Source organism: Rutidosis leptorrhynchoides, chromosome 1, assembly GCF_046630445.1.
Source record: "Rutidosis leptorrhynchoides isolate AG116_Rl617_1_P2 chromosome 1, CSIRO_AGI_Rlap_v1, whole genome shotgun sequence".
NCBI classification, from domain to species: Eukaryota; Viridiplantae; Streptophyta; class Magnoliopsida; order Asterales; family Asteraceae; genus Rutidosis; species Rutidosis leptorrhynchoides.
Window position 1 is genome coordinate 543,239,181 of NC_092333.1, and position 11,101 is coordinate 543,250,281.

Below are 11,101 nucleotides of genomic sequence, written 5' to 3' on the forward strand. Positions count from 1 at the left end.
AAAAATAATAAGCTCCAGCTACCAGCTTTAAAAATAAGCTTCAGCTCCAGCTCTAGCCCATAAGCTCCAGCTCCAGCTACTTTTATCCAAACACACCCTTAAAAATAAGCTCCAGCTCTAGTCCATAAGCTCCAGCCTCCAGCTAGTTTCATTCAAACACACCCGAAGTCGGAAGTTGAAGCTTATTTTTTAATAAGTGTTTGGTAAAAACTAGCTGAAGCTTATCGCTGTAAATTGACTAAAATGGACAACAACATATATGATAGATAATTATATAAGGGTTAAATATGTAATTTCTACTTCATAAGCTAAGAAGCCTATAAGCTAGTTCAACTAGTTTCTTTTTCAATAGATTTTTTTATAAGCTCTGGAACTTATGCCATCCAAACAATGCTACTAGCTTAAGGGGTCTGGCGACACAACTTCTACGAGCTTAAGCTTATTTTTTCATAAGCTACAGCTTCTAGCCTTGTTTGGTATACAAATATTCCAAAGCTTATGAAAAAAGTAAGCTATGAAAAAATAAGCTAGTTGAAGTAGCTTATGAAAATAAGTTACAAAGCTTATGGAAGTAAAATTACATTATTAGCCCCTAAATCATTATTTATCATTTATATTTTGTCCCTTTACATATGTAAGCTCCAACTACTTTATCAAATACTTATAAAACATAAATTCCAGCTTATAGCTTATAAAATAAGAAGTAGCTTTCAACTTCAGCTCCAGCTACAAACTAGTTTAACCCAAATACACCCTAAGCTTATAAAAATAACAAGTTTAAGCTCTTATAAGCTTCGATAAGCAATAAGGTGCGATGCTAAACACCCCTATGTAGAAAAAATCAGATGCCTTGACTAAAGATGAAAACAAAGTACAGGGTGTGTTTGGATGAAACTAGCTGGAGCTGGAGCTTATAGCTGGAGCTGGAGCTTATTATTTTTTATAAGTGTTTGGTAAACTAGCTGAAGCTTATTTTTCAGTTCATAAGCTCTACTTTTTTTCATAAGCTACTAGAAGTAGCTTATATTTTCAGAGCTTATGATTTTCATAAGCTCTACTTTTTATGTCTACCAAACAAAGCTTATTACTTGGAGCTTATTAAAATCATAAGCTCAAACTCCCATAAGCTCTCATAAGCTCCCATAAGCTCTTGCGCCAAACACACCCACAGTATATATTATGTTGGAAAACAGGCCCATCTTATTATCATGGGCCGGATCTATTCTCGATCCGCTTCTAGTTCACAGTTGAAACCTTAAAATAAATCCCTGAGCAGCAGCTTAACCTGTATAAAACCCTAATTTTCTAAAGCCCTGTTCTTTCATCGAGGTCCTCTGTTTTTCACCTCGTTCATAAAAGTTGTCCGCTTTAAATAAAATGGGTCGGTTCACCAAAAAGCCAAAGAAAGCTAAACGGAAGAATAAGGTTAATCCCCAATCAGTTTGTTTTTTCTACGGAGTATTATTTGTACAGATTTTAATTGTTATTGATTTAGGTGTTATGATATTTCATTTTAATTTTAAGTATTTATATTTATTTATATTTTTAACAAAATTAGGGTTCTAAAAAAGGAGAAGGGTCAAGTTCATCGTCATCAAATGCAATACCATCAATTCCAGCAAAAGTATGGCAACCAGGTGTTGATGCTTTAGAAGAAGGCGAAGAATTGCAGTGTGATCCTTCTGCTTATAATTCACTTCACGCTTTCCACATTGGCTGGCCTTGTTTAAGGTTTGATTATTCATTTTATTATTGCATCTAAAGATTGTTGTATTATGTTATTTAAAATTTATATATTTTAGTTACCCTATACTATAAAGTTGCTTGCTTTATTATAAGATAACTGAAGTGAAGAATTATAAATTAGTTATCAATTATGCAGTATAAATATCACAATGATTCTATCTTGATTCGGTGGTTATTGGGTCATATTGTTGCTTGTGTGTTTGGGGTCTTAATATTGAGGTCATGTTTTAAAAGGGTTCATTGCACAATCTTCTATGAATTTCTTTGCATGTTCAGTCTCGAATCTTTGTAAGTTTTATACAGAAATTTGGTTAATGTTTAAACTTCTACAGAGTATACGTTCAAACTTGTGTTTAGTTACTTTACGTAAACGCCTATTAGAGAAGTATTATCATTCGATATTCCAACTATGAACACTTTGTTTGGAATAATGGTATGATTATATGTTGTTCTAAATGATTTAGTAGTTGATAATGCTGTAACACTCACTTATTTCTAGAAGTTTGTTGAAATAAAGTTATGCTATGTTTACCTTGATGTAGCTTTGACGTTGTGCGTGATTCGCTGGGGTTGGTTCGGACAGAATTTCCGCATACCATTTACTGTGTCACTGGCACTCAGGTAATACTATTTGGTGATTTTTATTATAAATTATGTCATTTATCATTTATTGTTATCATTTATCTATTGTCTGCTTAAGTTATCCGATCGTGCTTGTCAATATGGACTTGTATCCGAGCTACAAGTTTGTAACTTTAGCTTTAAGTAATCAGAAGTCACTATTGGTTTGAATTATGAGTTTTTTTTTCCTTCTCAAAATAAGGTCCGTGTTTCTTTAATCAGTATAAACCTAATGCTGCATCTGTTTATGTAATTGCATTTTTTTGATCAAATTCTTTTTACCCTTTCGCTATTGTTTACCTTCTCTTTTATATCTTATTAGTTATTAGTTATAGTTATGATATGCTATTGTTATTCTACTAGGCAAACAATGCTCCCAATTCAATTGGGATATTTAAAATATCAAACATTTCTGGTAAGCGAAAGGAACTGGTACCAACAAAAAAGAACGATGACAACACAGATATGGACAGTGAGAGTAGTGATAGCGACGATGATGAAGATGATGATGATGGAGAAGCTGATAATGATGGACCAAAAGCTCCAGTCTTCCAGGTAACACACGCCAACATTTTTTAGTTTTTTTTTCTTTCTGTTTTTAATGTTTCTGTTTCTTGTTTAACTTTGTAACATATTTCAATTTACAGGTACGAAAAGTGTTTCACGAAGGTTGCGTGAATAGGATTCGTGCTATGACACAAAAACCCCATATTTGTGCATCTTGGGGAGATACTGGTCATGTGCAGGTATATATACGTATGTGTGTGTCATAATATAGTTGCTCAAAGTCTATGTTCTATAGTTAAAGAATTTATAATTTTGTTCTTTTAGAAGCATTAAATATGCTTATGTCAAAACGTACGCCCTATGTGACGCAGATTTGGGATTTCGCGTCTCATCTAAATGCTTTGGCCGAATCTGAGACAAATATTAGCAAGGATGCAACCACAGTTTATAATCAAACTCCATTAATTAAGTTTACTGGTCATAAGGATGAAGGCTATGCAATTGACTGGAGTTCTCTTGTTCCTGGCAGGCTTGTTTCTGGTACGAACATTGACTATTAATTTAAATAATTGCTTATTAAATAAATTAATAATATGATATTTTTTTGAAAAGGGGATTGCAAGAATAGCATTCACTTATGGGAGCCTGCTTCTGACTCGACATGGAATGTTGATGGTAAACCGTTTGTTGGACATACTGCTAGTGTTGAAGATTTGCAGGTACTTAATGTACCAGTTAATCTATTAAATGTGTACGATAAGAACACTATAAGTTCACCTTAAGATTTTTTTAAACTTGTTTTGATGCAGTGGAGCCCTACGGAACCACATGTGTTTGCGTCTTGCTCTGTGGACATGACAATAGCAATATGGGATATCCGTATGGGGAAAAAGCCAGGAACGTCTTTTAAGGCACATGACACAGATGTTAATGTTATTTCATGGAACAGGTTTGTATCGTTGTTTCTTGTTTAATCAATTTTCCATGCACATATATTTACCTTTTTTTTTTTTAATTATCGATTTCAAATTTAAATTAGGCTGGCGAGTTGTATGCTGGCATCTGGTGGTGATGATGGTACATTTACAATCCGTGACCTTAGAATGCTTAAGGTATGTCTTCTGAATTAGTTCACAATAACAAACATACTGACACTCCCTCTTTGTAATTTTGATATGTTTTTGGGTCAAAATAACCAGAATATTAGAAGCATGTGCTTCAAAACCCGATTATCGTACACGGACATGAAGTATTTACAGTGATTATTGTTTGTCCTTTACTTTTATATTTCTTCAGGAAGCTAATTCTGTGGTGGCGCAATTTGAGTACCACAAACATCCTATAACGTCTATCGAATGGAGCCCACATGAAGCATCTACCTTGGCAGTATCATCAGCCGATAATCAACTAACGTATGAAATTTAATTTAATACAGTAATATTATATAAAGCATCCGAATTATTTGTAAAAAATTACCAATGTTTAATATCATTTTCAAAATTATTTCAGAATATGGGATCTCTCTTTAGAACGAGACGAAGAAGAGGAATCGGAGTTCAAAGCCAAAATTCAAGAGGAAGTACACGCACCTACTGATTTGCCTCCACAACTTCTTTTTGTTCATCAGGTTACTTACCTCTGTTAGATATTGATTGTAGTTAATTATATTCGACGTTTTTTTGACTTTTGTTTGACTTTTTTGTTGGTATGATGAACAGGGCCAGAAAGACTTGAAAGAACTTCATTGGCATACACAGATTCCGGGAATGCTCATATCTACAGCTGCTGATGGTTTCAACATTTTAATGCCTTCAAATATTGAAAGTAATCTTCCGGCTAATAACGCTGTTGCTGCTTGAATGCTATGATCTCATCTGTAGCCCATCATTGAAAACAAAGGTTTGAACATCCGCAAACGATGAGAGAGCCAGATGGGAACAAGGTTTGCATAGTTTATGATTGTCAATTTTAATTGTGTACGAACATTTTGGAATTTTGAGTTAAGTTGAAATGGGTTTGAATGGTAGATTTTCATGTTGACTGCTATTTATAATTGCAAGATTTTACAAGTGATTTGTAACGTTTTTAGTCTTCACTCATAAGAGAAAAATAATATATGAGTAATCAATAATAAATCATAAATAATAAATTTATATAATCAAAGTAAAACTCTTCTTAGTTTGTTTGTTTATGGAAAAAAGTGAATCTTTAAATATTACAGTATCTTGTTAGAGTGTTCCCAATGGTTATGTCTTAGTCCTCCAGGACTAGACGTCAACTCAACGTCACATCAGCGCTTAACAGTTACATCTTTATTTCATATTTTTCAATAACTTTATTTTTTTCTAAACAATATTTATTTAAATAACACTAAACTTTTATAAAAAATTACATTAAAATTTAAAAAATAAAATTACATTAAAATTATTACTCCGTAAGTAATTATTAAAAAGATGAAATAAAATCAAAAATAATATAAAAAGTACTCTGTAAATGAATGTTAGCCACAAATCTTGTGGGACCCACTATTAAAATAAAAAAAAATAAAAATATCAAACAACTTCATCTTCATCGTCAACCCATCTTCCTCCATTTCATCATCTAATTTCATTTTAATTTCACAAAACCCATTTTTTCACAGCCGAAAAAATAGAAAAAGAAAATGAAATGCATATAAACTATTACCTTCTTCCGTCCACAAATATGTTACAAAAGAACGAAACGAGGGACGATATGCTGGACGATGGGCTGAGCGGAACCCTGGGCGGTCCGCTGCCATCGGCGCCCAGCTGGACGCAAGGCTGGGCGGCCCCCAGGGTGGAAACGTTGGGAGGGCTCTTATGTTTTTAACAACGTAACAACTTTTTGTTAACAAAAAAGAATATTAAAGCGTTGTTTGTGTTTCAAAGAAGTATACGGTATGGGAGTAGGGATGGCAATTGATCGGATATGGATCAGGTGATGTGACGACCCGAAAATTTTCAACCAAATTTAAACTCAATCTTTATACGATTTCGACACGATAAGCAAAGTCTGTAATATTAAGTCTCAAGAATTTTGGAACTATATTCATATAATCAATTACCCTTTGACTATGCCCGACGATTCACGAACAATTGGTTATAAATAAATGTGTGTGTGTGTGTATATATATATATATATATATATATATATATATATATATATATAAACAAAAATATATGTGTATATATATATATATATATATATATATATATATATATATATATATATATATATATATATATATATATATATATATATATATATATATATATATATATATATATATATATATATATATTGAGATATAATAAAATGCCAATTAATGATATGTAAAATAATATATAATATAATAAGGTTGTTAATATAATAAATCTATAGATATGATTTTTATACATAAATATTATTATATGTATATTATAATATTTAAAATCTCTAAATAATAAATATTCAATAAAAATTACTATATATGTAATTTCAAGATAAAGTATAAATGTTATAGTAATAATATGATCAATACTTTCAGTGTTATTAATAATAGTAACATTTTTATTATTAATAATATTATATCAAATACAAACTACATATATGTATATAAAAATTTTATATATAAATGATGATATTATTATCAATACTGTTATTATCATTAATAATAATATTATTATTATAACTAATGAGATTATTACTATCATTTATATTATTATCATTACTAGTATTATTATTATTGATTGGTATTATGGTATTATTAATTAGTATCAATATTATTAACAATAACATGATTAATAAAATTATTAACCTTAATATAGATTATATTATTATCATCAATAGTATTATTATTAAGTAACATTATTCTTAATACTATCAGTAGCATTAGTATAAATATTGTTAATACTATTATCATTAAGTCTATCATTTTAAGTATTATTATCATTATTATGATTATCATTTATCATTTTATAAATATTAGAACCTTTATTATTAACATAAGTAGATTATTAGTATTAATATTATTTTAGAGTTATTATTAATTGTATCATTAAAATTTATCATTTTCATTTTTGCTATTAGTATTATCATTATTAATAAAATTATTATTATTATTATTATTAATAAATCATTATTATCTAAATTATCATTTTAACAAATAAATCTTTTGTACACTATATATATACTTATTGAATATACTAGGATTGTATTAATAATTCACATAACAAACTAATAATATTTCATAAATACAATACTAATCACAAATATATGTACATAGATATATTAATATCACCAATTGTATAAATATTAATCATTATAAATATATATACATAAAATCGATATATATAAAATATAATTTAAGATATAATATAAGTATACGTTTTAAAATGGAATTTAGAATAAATTCTATAAAACTATAAATATATAAATAATACATATTAATAAATAAAATTTTGTGATTTACATTATACGTATTAATAAATACACAATTGATATAGGTTCGTGAATCCGAGACCAACCCTACACTTGTTCATTGTCGTCATATGTATTTTTACTACAAAATACAATATGGTGAGTTTCATTTGCTTCCTTTTTAAATGCTTTTGCAATATATATTTTTGGGACTGAGAATACATGCGCTATTTTTATAACTGTTTTACGAAATAGACACAAGTAATTGAAAATACATTATATGGTTGAATGGATCGAAGCCGAATATGCCCCTTTTAGCCTGGTAATCTAAGAATTAGGGAACATCACTAATTTTGAGAATTAGTGCACCCCTAATTGATGCGAATCATAAAGATAGATCTTTTGGGCCCAACAAGCCCCATTCTGGAATTTGAAATGCTTTAGTACTTCGAAATTTATCATGTCCGATGGGTGTCCCGGAATGATGGGGATATTCTATATGCACCTTGTTAATGTCGGTTACCAGGTTTTCAATCCATATGAATGATTTTTATCTCTATGCAGTTTGCGAAATGCCTGATACGAGATGTGTATTTATGGAATTAAAATCTTGTGGTCTATTAAAATTATGGAAATGATTGATTACGATAAACTAATGAACTCACCAACCTTTTGGTTGACACTTTAAAGCATGTTTATTCTCAGGTATGAAAGAAATCTTCCGCTGTGCATTTGCTCATTTTAGAGATATTACTTGGAGTCATTCATGACATATTTCAAAAGACGTTGCATTCGAGTCGTTGAGTTCATCAAGATTATTATTAAGTCAATTATAGTTGGATGTATTATGAAATGGTATGCATGCCGTCAACTTTCATTGAAATGAAAGTTTGTCTTTTAAAAACGAATGCAATGTTTGTAAAATGTATCATATAGAGGTCAAGTATCTCGCGGTGTAACCAAATGTAATGTATTCGTCCAGATGGATTAGGACGGGTCGTCTCAGGTGGTATCAGAGCGGTGGTCTTAACGAACTAGGTCTTGCATTAGTGTGTCTAACTGATAGTTGTTTAGATGCATTAGTGGGTCTGGACTTCGACCGTGTCTGCATGTCAAAAGTTTTGCTTATCATTTAGTATCGAAAATTATTTGCTTATCATCCTTAAAGTCTAGACACGTCTTACTACCTCTATTGCATAGACAGTATATAGATAAATTCATATCTTAGCGTATCTGTTATTGTTACCTTTGCCTGACAGCTTCCGTAGATTCCTCCGTAACTTATGGGATTTTAGTATTATATATGCATATGTAAATTATGTATTGCAGGGTACTAATCTACATCCTATAATCTATTTCTTATCGAAAATCCTTCATCTGATCGTACGAGATGAATCCCTCAACCAATTCAAGTCCCTCAGATTTCGATAGCTATTCCGATAGTTATTCCGACAGCTATTCCGATATGGAGTTTCACTCGAGCTCCGAGAGCAACGTCACCGGAATGGATCAACCAATCAGCCATCCCCAATTCATCTGATGGGTTCGTAGTCTACTTAATCAATGGAGACGCTTACCGGCGAACCAATTCGAAACACCATCTTCACTTTCATTTCCAGAGTATCTCGCCGCAACTATATCATATTTACAATTTTGAACCTTATTCATCCGCTCGTTCTGACCGAAAATCATTCCGGAATAATGGAAGAAGTCAACGAACTTCGAGCTCGAGAAATAAATTTGGAGAATATGGTGCAAAATTTACCAGCTTCAGCAACATCACCGGTACCAACAGTACCATCAGTTACAGCACCAGTATCATCAACAATCCATGCCTCAACATCTCATTCTGTATCTCGAGTATAATCATCGTTCTACGTATCGTTCTACATCAATTATCTTCGTTTGACATGACGATTATGTAATCTCTAATGTTTTAGAGATTATGTATTCTAGTTCTAACGGTAAATCAAATGAGTTTAATATCATATTAACTCATTAAATCCATGATTATATCTGAAGAAAATATATATGTAAGTATATTTTCATAAATATTGTAAAAAAAAAAAAAATTCTTTTGTACAAACTGTTAATGGTGAAAATATTTTAATGGGTAGGTAATACCCGAGGAATATTTAGATTTCACATTAATAAGTTACACTGTACATTCTTCGAAGCCGATTCAACAGTCGTTTACTATCCTACTTACATCCACCGATATACGAATTCGTTCACCACAGAATAACCATTTTCATTCAATTTCATATTTGGATTTTGGCCTATCAGAATCCAACAAGTGGCATAATAAAGAAAATATTGAACAAAAATAAAATTTGTTAGAAACAAACAAATTAACTATGAGAAATTTTGTTAAGAATCCACGCTAACTGTTCCTAGCTAACGGATTACATTAATTTATCGCAATTTAATTATCGCAATTTATACTCTCGCAATTTTATGTATCGTCATTTAATTTCTGTTATTTATTTTACGTACTTTAAATATCGGGACACGTATACAAGGTTTTGACATATCATATCGACGCATCTATATATATTATTTGGACACGATAGGTGATGTGACGACCCGAAAATTTCCAACCAAATTTAAACTCAATCTTTATATGATTTCGACACGATAAGCAAAGTCTGTAATATTAAGTCTCAAGAATTTTGGAACTATATTCATATAATCAATTACCCTTTGACTATGCCCGACGATTCATGAACAATTGGTTATAAATAAATGTGTGTGTGTATATATATATATATATATAATTATATATATAAACAAAAATATATGTGTATATATATATATATATTGAGATATAATAAAATGCCAATTAATCAGTAGAATTGGATATGTAAAATAATATATAATATAATAAGGTTGTTAATAAAATAAATCTATAGATATGATTTTTATACATAAATATTATTATATGTATATTATAATATATAAAATCTATAAATAATAAATATTCAATAAAAATTACTGTATATGTAATTTCAAGATAAAGTTATCAATACTTTCAATGTTATTAATAATAATAACATTTCTATTATTAATAATATTATATCAAATACAAACTACATATATGTATATAAAATTTTTATATATAAATGATGATATTATTATCAATACTGTTATTATCATTAACAATAATATTATTATTATAACTAATGAGATTATTACTATAATTTATATTATTATCATTACTAGTATTATTATTATTGATTGGTATTATGGTATTATTAATTAGTATCAATATTATTAACAATAACATGATTAATAAAATTATTAACCTTAATATAGATTATATTATTATCATCAGTAGTATTATTATTAAGTAACATTATTCTTAATACTATCAGTAGCATTAGTATAAATATTGTTAATACTATTATCATTAAGTCTGTCATTTTAAGTATTATTATCATTATTATGATTATCATTTATCATTTTATAAATATTAGAACCTTTATTATTAACATAAGTAGATTATTAGTATTAATATTATTTTATAGTTATTATTAATTGTATCATTAAAATTTATCATTTTCATTTTTGCTATTAGTATTATCATTATTAATAAAATTATTATTATTATTATTATTATTATTATTATTATTATTATTATTATTATTATTATTATTATTATTATTATTATTAATAAATCATTATTATCTAAATTATCATTTTAACAAATAAATCTTTTGTACACTATATATATACTTATTGAATATACTAGGATTGTATTAATAATTCACATAACAAACTAATAATATTTCATAAACACAATACTAAT

General features: G+C 29.0%; 1 protein-coding gene across 1 annotated transcript; it reads left to right on the forward strand.

Moving 5' to 3' along the window:
* The first annotated feature begins 1,277 nt into the window (after positions 1-1,277).
* LOC139878616 (protein HEAT STRESS TOLERANT DWD 1-like) lies at positions 1,278-4,950 on the forward strand. Its single transcript, XM_071865377.1, has 12 exons — positions 1,278-1,425; positions 1,559-1,731; positions 2,289-2,367; positions 2,731-2,922; positions 3,015-3,113; positions 3,246-3,414; positions 3,487-3,593; positions 3,684-3,823; positions 3,914-3,986; positions 4,171-4,286; positions 4,384-4,501; positions 4,593-4,950. Exons 1-12 carry the CDS (start codon positions 1,378-1,380, stop codon positions 4,731-4,733), a joined length of 1,455 nt encoding a protein of 484 aa, XP_071721478.1. The 5' UTR covers positions 1,278-1,377; the 3' UTR covers positions 4,734-4,950.
* The last annotated feature ends 6,151 nt before the right edge of the window (positions 4,951-11,101 follow it).

Bases quoted from the DNA above. Each gene is read 5' to 3' on its own strand.
- LOC139878616 (XM_071865377.1), top strand. From the start codon at position 1,378: ATGGGTCGGTTCACCAAAAAGCCAAAGAAAGCTAAACGGAAGAATAAG. The intron at 3,987-4,170 runs GTATGTCTTCTG...ATATTTCTTCAG, and splicing joins GTGACCTTAGAATGCTTAAG to GAAGCTAATTCTGTGGTGGC. The intron at 4,287-4,383 runs GTATGAAATTTA...AAATTATTTCAG, and splicing joins TCAGCCGATAATCAACTAAC to AATATGGGATCTCTCTTTAG.